The 9,251-nt window shown below is 34.3% G+C and overlaps 2 protein-coding genes across 2 annotated transcripts; one reads left to right on the top strand and one right to left on the bottom strand.

Annotated features, from left to right (window-relative positions):
• Positions 1–27: 27 nt before the first annotated feature.
• LOC129803903 (60S ribosomal protein L14) lies at positions 28–1,238 on the bottom strand. The gene is made up of 3 exons (XM_055850781.1): positions 1,077–1,238; positions 512–808; positions 28–319 (listed from the first exon to the last, which is right to left on the bottom strand). Exons 1-3 carry the CDS (start codon positions 1,176–1,178, stop codon positions 98–100), a joined length of 621 nt encoding a protein of 206 aa, XP_055706756.1. The 5' UTR covers positions 1,179–1,238; the 3' UTR covers positions 28–97.
• Positions 1,239–1,307: 69 nt separating this feature from the next.
• LOC129803886 (zinc finger CCCH domain-containing protein 3) lies at positions 1,308–7,649 on the top strand. Its single transcript, XM_055850756.1, has 4 exons — positions 1,308–1,822; positions 1,881–2,273; positions 2,331–2,682; positions 6,773–7,649. The coding sequence occupies exons 1-4, from the start codon at positions 1,308–1,310 to the stop codon at positions 7,181–7,183; spliced, it is 1,671 nt and encodes a 556-aa protein (XP_055706731.1). The 3' UTR covers positions 7,184–7,649.
• The last annotated feature ends 1,602 nt before the right edge of the window (positions 7,650–9,251 follow it).

Genomic DNA, 9,251 nt, shown 5'->3' with positions numbered 1-9,251 from the left:
TTCCGATTGAATGCAAATAAAAGATAATTTTTCTGTGTCCTCTTGAATGTTTTTATTTTGAATTGTGTGATTTTTTCACAAATAATTTTGTTTTTTTTTACTCTGCAGCAGCGGCTGTTTTTCCAGTTGGCTTCTTGGTCTTCCTCTTGGCCAGCTGATCCTTCCACAATTTGGGTTTTCGGACACTCTTCTTGCCATACAACGTGCCATCGATGGAGGCATATCGCTTCAGCTTCCTGAACTGCACTGTGAGCATGCGATTGCGCGATCTCTTGGCCACGCGCAACTTGAATCTGTCATAATCATTGAGATTTGACCGCTGAAAGAGATTTCGGGATTAGTAAAAAAGAAAGATCCTGAAATGAAGCATTTTTGGTATTTTGGGAGGAAAATTTCAGATTAAATTGGCTTCATGTATGTTTCAGTCGGCAATTCCTATTAATATAAGGATCATCACTGAAGTCTAAAGGGGCAGGGCATTGAGGGGGCAATTCTTCCGGAAACATCTTACCTTCTCCTGAGCCTTGGCTTTCTTGGCCCATGCTGTCTCAGCCCACTTGGCATTGATGTCAGCATCAAGCCAAGCCTTTCGGATGACTCTGGTGGGGGCTGTGAAGGGGAAACGGAGGACAAACTTGGTGAGGTGGAGATTGTTGAGACGGTAGGCTTGTCTCGTAACTCCGGTGCAGGGTCCGTCAATTAGGACGCGATTGGGATCAATACAGTCCACAATTGTCACGAGTTTACCCTTAAGAGGGCCATGGGAGCACTTGGCCACCCGGCCAGTCTCTACAAATCGCTGGAACGGCTGAAAAATCCCAAGGAATCTTATTAAAATCGGCTCCAATGAAAATTTGTGAGGTTATGTGATGAAGCCTCAAATGACAACACCATGTGGCATGCTTGAGAAAAATTGCAAATTTTCCGCAGAAATCAATTTCTACTTAAGGTAATTTTACAACCAAAAGCCTCCCTCATCATCACTTTACAATTTCCCATAGGTAAACTTTAGGAAAAACCTATATTTTTGCGGAAAAATCGCAATTCTTCACCAAGCGAACTTCCGAACAACTTACCATCTTTGCGAAACCGGAAAGAAAGAGAAAACCAACATGGCGGCGAATTTTGACACTGGAAACTGGAAGTGACAAAATTTCGCCATTGGATTTTTTTGTCATGACAGTTTCAGTCGAACTTTAGTTTGGTGCACTGTCCTTTGTACAGAAAAAGTCGTGAAATTACTTAAAATCCCATATTTATCCTTGTTATTTGTGATTATAAGTGATTCTCTGTGGTGCTAGGAAGCTATGGATGAACAAGTGTTACCTGTTAAATTCAATAAAATCCACATAAATCCCAAATTTAGGAATGCTCATATAAATCCAACGTTTTTCACGCCTCCTACAATGCCTGCAATTCCTGCCAATATTCATGTCAATCCCAAATTCCTCAGCATCCCTCCAGTTCCTCAGCCATCGGTGCCTTCGGAGGCGCCTGAGGTGTATGCCCAGAAAGAGCCAATTTACAAGACAAGGCGGAAAATCATTAGGAATGTCTCACCAGCCAAGAAGCGCCCTGAGGGCCCCACGTCCAGGCTGGTTAAGATTAGCAAAAACAAGCTGATCCGGACATCCAATCAGGTGTCCACAGTGACCAAGAGGAGCCCAACGAGGCCTACAAAGGCCAGAAAAAGCTTATATAAGATTGACAGGAGGAATTTAGGGAATTTAACCTTGAGGATCCCACCGCAGAATCATCGGAAGTTGATGAGCAGCTTCAGTCCAAAGATCGTCACCACGACTAACAAGAAACTAATGAGGATGTAAGTATTTCCCAAAACTTCAAAAAATTCCCGGAAGCTGATTACTCAATGGTTTCAGTGGAACTTCTTTCGTGAGCTTTTCTCCGCGGAAAATCTCCCGGATCTTTGGGGCAAATGCCCAAAAGTCCGTTCCTAGTGTCTCAAAGAACAGGAAACTCTCCTTCCTGAATATCAATGGTGTTCTGTACAAATCCACGGCGAACAAATTGCAAAAATCCTCTCCTGCAGTTGTAAAGAAACCTGTTGCACAGAAGAATCCCCAGGATCGCGTTTTGTTCATCCGGGGAGAGAAATTCACAGTCGATGGGAATGGGAAGAGGCTGAGGAAGTGCAATGGCTCAGCTTCAGCCCTGAAATTGTCCAGAATTCACTTTGGCGGACTGACTTATACAGCAAATAAAAATGGGACGTACGAGAGGACCAATTCTCACTTTGCCAGAACTCATTTGAGGTTAGAACCACCCTAGGAAGCTCCTATGCCAGGATACTTAATTTCCCTAAATTTCAGCATTGCCAAACAGCGGAGTATATCCTTCTTGGCCAATAAAATGGTCAAGAGCAATCTTCCCTGCCTGATCTACAGGCGGCTGGGCAAGTGCCTGGCCAAGGAAAGGGGTAGATGCCACAGAGTGCATGATCCTGACCAGGTAGCCGTCTGTAGGAAATTCCTCAAGGGTGCCTGCAAGGATCCCAAGTGCCTCTTGTCGCACAAAGCAGATTTATCCAAAATGCCAACATGCAAGTTCTTCCTCGAGGGATGCTGCACGGCTTCCGATTGTCCCTACCTGCACAAGAAACTCAACGAGAAAACAGAAATCTGCCGGGACTTCCTGGAGGGATTCTGCAAATTGGCCGAGAAGGTGAGGAATTTTCAACTTGAACCCTTAATAAAAATTATAGTTCCCATTTTATAAACTTTTCGCAATAGGAAAGGTTTGTCCGACAACCGCTAGTGGCGCTTAGATTTTCAATCTGAATAATTTTAACGATTTTAACCTAAAAAAAATTCATTATGAAAAATTCATGAAAAAAAATTAAAGAAAATTTTAACTAGACTTTTTGAGGTTATGTTCAGTCTAACCTCACATTTTTTCAATTTAGTTCTGGCTAAAAAAAATGTGCTAAATAATTCCTAATTTATTTTTTCAATTTATTGAAAATAATAAGACATAACCAGTTTTTTTATTGTAGATAAATAGTTTATCAAAAATAGATTAAAAAGATTGTACTTCTTTAAACAAATTTGTTTTTTTTTTTCAAATTTATGCTTTACATAACCTATATTTTCTAGCCGAATAAAAGGATAATGGAGCTATCACCGCTATTCCAATGAAAAATTAAAAGGTAAAAAGGGAAAAAATCTCTTCCCATGTGCTGCATAATCGACTTTTCTCTCTGCTGCACGACTGCTTTCTCCTGCCAGCGAAGAAAAGTCGATAACACAGAAACACATGAGAACATTTTTTTGCCTTTAAATACTTCCCCTTTTCATTTTCCATTGGAATAGCTCCATATGCTCCATATGTAATATTTTGAGGTTATGTTTGATCTAACCTCAAACAGATCTTTGCGATTTCTTTAACGTGCCGAGAAAGTAAAAGGCTATAGTTGTATATAGAATTTTTTGTATTCAAAATCACGGTGAATCATAAGCTATATTGAGTTTGAATCCTAACCTAATCCAATTTTGAGTTTAGAGCTTCATAGTAGGAATTCTATTCAATTATGCTAAAGTGATAACACGAATGTATAGAGAATTTAATTAGCTTTCGTTTGGTGGAAAAAAATAGCTGATAACTTTTCTATTATTTAAAAAATAAGAAAAAACAGAAAATGGTCGTTGAATACCAAATTGGCGTAAAATATCACCTTTTTTATATGAAGTTGGCATCAAAAATGGACATTTGAATGGCTTATACCACATAACCTAAAAAAATGTTAACATTTTTTGAGTTTTGATTCGAAAAAATCGCATAACAGGCGTGAAAATGTTAAAATAATGATTAAAAATTAAATAATATATAAGACCTAGAATTGTTGTAAAGTGGTACTAGAGAAAACTAAGGAGAAAATTCACTTTACGCATAGTTTTTCTTTTTCGAATTTTTATTGAAATTTCACATAAAATTTTCTTAAGAAAAAGCGCAAACTATTATGAGAATTTGAAAATTTTACAGGAAAATATATTAATATGAGCCCTATAATCCTTGTCAAATTGCTAGAAAAAAGGAAATTCAATAGAAATTGGCTTTTTGCTACGAAAATCTGTAACAATTCACTTTGGCATTTTTTGTCAATTTTCAGAAAATTTATTTAAAAAAAATGACAAGAAAATGGGGAAATATTTATTGGAAAATGAATTTACGAATCATAGAACTGCTGTAAAAGTCTTACGGAACGAAAAACTATTGAAAAATTGCATTTTTGTTGAGAATATCTGGCATTTTATGCCAGTTTGGTATTTTACCTGATTTTTTGGCTCGGGTTTTAAAATGTTAAAAAAGCTTCTGAACTCGGAATATTATTTACATTTGCCATGTTAAAGTTTTGCTATAAATTTTACAAATCTAACCCTTGCAAATGGAAATGATTTTTTTAGTATAACCAATTTTAACCTCTTTTGAAAATGTTTGAGTAAGATCTTTTTGATAATTCTAACTTTACAGTCTATCTATTACTCACCCTATTCCTTGAATTCGAGAAAAACATTCGACGCTTCACTTCATTTTCTGATTTTGCCAATAAATTTATACAAAATGTTTTAGGTTATGTTAGGTTTATCTTTTAAAATTTAAGATATGTATTTTTGTATTAGGGAATCTCTTAATTTTCCATTTTAACGAATTGAAAGGTCAATATTCAGTCACGGAAATTAGGCAATTTAAAAAAAATATCTTTAAATAGTAAATTAATTAATTTCTAGTCTTAAAAAAATTGCGTGTTTCGGTTGTTTGAATTTTTTGTAAAGTTAAGTCATACGTCAGACATAATCTCAAACTTCAGAATTATTTCTTTTGAAAATAAGAAAATCAGATCCTCTGATTTAATGAAGTTTAATCTATTTTTTTTTAGTCTTTAGAATATTTTAATTATAAAACAACGAGCATCTTTTTAGGTTAAGTTAAACGCGATACAGTCAAAATCCTCAAAAATATGAAACCTTTGAGGGATTTAGATGGCATTTCTCGATTCTGAAACGTCAATAACATTTTCAAAAACGTAATGAAATTCATGTTAAATAAACTTAATCATAAATTAAAACAAGAAAATGTTTAAAGAATTTATCATTGCAATTTATTATTAAATAAATGAAAATTGTTGAGAATGTTAATTTAATACAATAATATTAAAGAAACACCAGAGAAAAATTATCTACACAAAACTTTCTTCACATAACCTCAATTTTTCCATTTTGAAATCAACTGTCGTTATTTCAGGATATCCTTTTTTTCTATTTTATGTTTAGGCTGTCAGATTCACTCTCGGGTTCATATGGCCAATTAGAGGAATTTCACTAACCTCTTCTCAAACTCCAATTTTAAATAAATATTATGATTATCTATGTATAATTAGAAACATAACCTAAAACTTTTCGACTTTTAACCTTTTAACTTATTGGGTAAGTTAGAGAAATACATTAATATTATAAATAGGGAGATTCGGAAAATCCAAGGAAAGAAAGAAGTTAAAATTCCAATAAGCAGCAAGCGGAGAAAGTGATGGGTGTTTAATAATGGTCAAGGGTGAATAAGTGGCTCCCAGATTGAAACCTGAGTTGAGATCGGCAAAATTGTGCCGATCTGAAGCTTAGTATTGACATATTGGTGACTATTTTGCTAAGAAATTGAGAAATCGGCACAATTTGGTCAGAAATCGACAGATCGGGTTGTTCACTAGCTAAAATCGGCAGCTAAAAAGCGAAGAATCGGCAGATTTAAATGTCAATTCGCTGTTATGAAGTTTTAGATTTAGACTTACTTTGCCATGCCTGCAATTTACATGTCAAATTACAAAATGAGCTGTACTTAGGCGATTAAAGTACTTTTTTTTTTAGTGAAGTTTTAATGCAAATTTTTCGTGTGCTTAATTTAATCCAAATTTAATTTTCTTCAAAGTTTTATTTGTGGTATGGGCATGATTACTTTCAGTTGAAATTTTGCGAAAAAATCCACGAAAATTCCGCTGAAATTCAACGAAAATTTCGCAAAAAATCAATGGAAATTCCGCGGAAATTTTACCGAACCGGCGGACAGGCATGAAACCGACAAATACGTGCGAAATCAGCAAATCGGCACAATTTCTACAAAAGCTTGGCAGATCGGCAATCGAGTGAACCGTGAGCGAAACAGTTATCTGCCCCTTGATAATTGTATTTTAGCCGAGACACAAACTTCACACGACATTTTTCATAATAATCATTTAAATTATTATTTTTTGTCTTCTCTTATGTTTTTTTACATGCAATAATTCATCAGAATTGCGATGTATAAACTTATTTTACAAATTTGTCTAATTACCAATAAAAATACGTAAATTAGCATTGCATTAAGTTGAGTGAACGTTTTTATCGAATAAAGATTTGTGTCTCGGGTAGACGACGTATTCAACATAATGGTTTGTGTCTTAGTTAACCAAGTGACTAATATTTTTCTAATCGACTATTATACTGCCCAGTTCGACTCCTTGCCTAAACTGAGTCGAAAGGCACCCGAAAAAAGGTTAGTGTCTTGGCTAACCAACTTTTTCGAAATCGGTTTATTTCTAGACTACAGAATCAAAAAAGATTTGAAACCTCACAATTTCAGCGCTATTTGCGGAGATTTTAGGAACGTTTCATGTGAAGTAAAGTTACTGAACTGAAAAAGAACTGTCGATTGAAATGAACCATCGAATAACCTGTATTTCTTTGAGATCTCCTCTCATTTAATTCCTTTCCCTGCTTACTTTCAGTGTTCCAAGAGGCACGACCTCATTTGCCCAAATATTGAGGCGAAGGGCGTATGTGACAAAGCACGCTGTCCTCATCCGCATCCGCAGAAGAAGGTGGCGAATTTCAGTGAAAAAGTGCCGAGCAAAAGCGATTCAGCGTCAGTGTTGAGAAGTGAAAAAGTGCGCTATTTTCTCGATGAACACGATGAAGTGGAATTGAGTGCTGAGGCCAAGGAGAGGTTATCCAGGACTCTGGCTAAGGTGGACAAGATGAAGAGGAACTACTGGATCAATGGGGAAAATGGAGAAGCTGGTGAGAGTTCATCTGGAACATGTACGAGTGTCTTGAGTGAGTCAGTGGAGAAAATAGTGCCAAGTGTCCCTCTCAGTAGACCTCCGATTGGAGATCTGCCCAATTTCATCCCATTCTGAGATTTTTAAAATTAAAACCACAAAATTTCCTGTCCCATCAATTCTCCTGGATTTACCGTCAATTTCGACTTAAGTTAGTATACTTCCTTTTTTTCAAAAATAATCTTATAACATTGATTTTTCCTTTTATGACGTTTGGGGTGTCACTTAGGCAGGAATGTGTCTTGGATAGAATTTAAAAATTAAAAAGGTTTTGAATAGGTATGGTCCTTGCTCGTAATCGTTTTATTTTTCGTTTCATATTCAATTTGTCCCTTTTATAAATTTTTAGATAATCAATCTAATATCTGAATCCTGAATAAGTCTAGACACACTATTTTAGGTGGATGTATTAGATGTGTCTCCGATAGACCCTGGTTTGTGCATAAGCTAAATGTATAATTTTTATTAAAAAAATCCCCAATCAATGCAATTTTATTCAAACCAAATATCAGAAAACGAAATAAAACAAAACAAAAATGGTATGGTGTAGTATTTTTCTATATGTCCGAATTCCTATGCCCAACGCACAATAACTTTTGTTTTGTAAACGTTTTTGACATTTCAGTGAGAGTGAATGAAATCGGGATTTAGTTATCTCGCTCTCTCTCATAGGAAATTTTTAAAACATGTTTTCAAACAAAAATTATTGTGCGTTGGGCATTACTAATTTTTGTTTTATTTATTTTTGAAAGAAAACGAAAATAATAACCCATTCAGACAAGTTGAACATCACATGACTTTTCAAATAATTCATTAAAGAATACAGTCGAGTTCCTCAAATTTGAACTCCTCAAATTTGAATGACAGTTGAGTTCAAAATGTAAAATTTGAGGTTATGTGAAGAAAGTTTTGCGTGGAGTGCCATTTTTCTCTAGTATTTCCTCAATATTATCATTTTATATTAACTTCCGCAACAAATTTAATTTATTTCACAATAAATTGCATTGATATATTCTCTAAAGTTGTTTATCTTAATTGACGGAAAGTGCATTTCACATGAATTCCGTTACGTTTTTGAAAATATCGTTCAAATTTGAGGAGTGAGAAATGTCATCTATACCCCCCAAATGTTCAAATTTGAGGAACTCTACTGCAGTCATTTTAAAGGAAGTTGACATACATAACCCTGAAAAGTCATTCGAAAATTGAAGGTTATGTAGAGTTATAAAATATTCGATCACTGAGAGAAATCCGAAAAAGTTAAAATAACATTCCGGAAATGTTTATTTTATCCTGCAGTATTGATCCGAAATCAGTGTAAATATTACGCATTTTAGGTGTATTAGGGGTTAAAGTTACCCTTTTCATGTTAATTTTATCCTTAAAAAGGTGTAAAATCAACATTACAAAATGCTGATATATTTTTACACCTAAAAAGTGTTAAAGTTATGAGGAAAAAAAGTTAATCCCACTCCCGTTTTTTCTCAGTGATTAAACTTAGCACCAAAACACAACAAAAAATAAGAAAAGGATTGTAATCCGTATCAAACTTATTCCATATTCCGTAGCAAACATATTACGCCATAAAGTTTTAGGTTATATCTGACATAACCTAAAAAAATCAACACATATTTTATATGGCAGATTTTTTTCTGTTTATTAAAAGAATTTATTTATAATAATTTACTCATAAAAATTAGCTTTCGAAAGATTTTTAAATTGTAAATTAACAAAATTCTAACCTAAAAAGCACGAAAATTTGTAAATGTTCCTGAAATGTCTGTTCAATATTTGAAAAAGAGATTGTACATTTTCGTATTATTGAACCAAATCTTCTTATCAATAAAAATGGATTTGTTTTAAATCTGTAGATTTGTATTGTACCTAACCTTAAAAATCATCTATTTGTAAGAAAAATTCTTTTTCACTTTTTGATAGATCATTTATGCATTTGAGTATGATTTTTATTTCAGAACTGGATTGAGATCTCAGAATTTGAGGAATTCTAACCTCAAAAACTTTTATGAGGTTATGATTATTTAGCTAAAAATTGTTTTTTTTTTTTTGTCTTAATGTCTGTTTATAAAACTCAACTGGGAGCAACAAGAAACTAAATTTCAATTATAACCTTTCGTCTAACACTCTG

This window comes from Phlebotomus papatasi, chromosome 2, assembly GCF_024763615.1.
Source record: "Phlebotomus papatasi isolate M1 chromosome 2, Ppap_2.1, whole genome shotgun sequence".
NCBI classification, from domain to species: Eukaryota; Metazoa; Arthropoda; class Insecta; order Diptera; family Psychodidae; genus Phlebotomus; species Phlebotomus papatasi.
The sequence above is the reverse complement of the archived record's forward strand: the minus strand, read 5'-3'. Positions and strand labels throughout refer to the sequence as shown.

Coding starts and splice junctions, on each gene's coding strand:
- LOC129803886 (XM_055850756.1), top strand. CDS start 1,308: ATGGATGAACAAGTGTTACCTGTTAAATTCAATAAAATCCACATAAAT. Junction 2,274..2,330: donor TTTGCCAGAACTCATTTGAG/GTTAGAACCACC, acceptor CCTAAATTTCAG/CATTGCCAAACAGCGGAGTA. Junction 2,683..6,772: donor TCTGCAAATTGGCCGAGAAG/GTGAGGAATTTT, acceptor GCTTACTTTCAG/TGTTCCAAGAGGCACGACCT.
- LOC129803903 (XM_055850781.1), bottom strand. CDS start 1,178: ATGACAAAAAAATCCAATGGCGAAATTTTGTCACTTCCAGTTTCCAGT. Junction 809..1,076: donor TTTCCGGTTTCGCAAAGATG/GTAAGTTGTTCG, acceptor GGGATTTTTCAG/CCGTTCCAGCGATTTGTAGA. Junction 320..511: donor AAGCCAAGGCTCAGGAGAAG/GTAAGATGTTTC, acceptor AATCTCTTTCAG/CGGTCAAATCTCAATGATTA.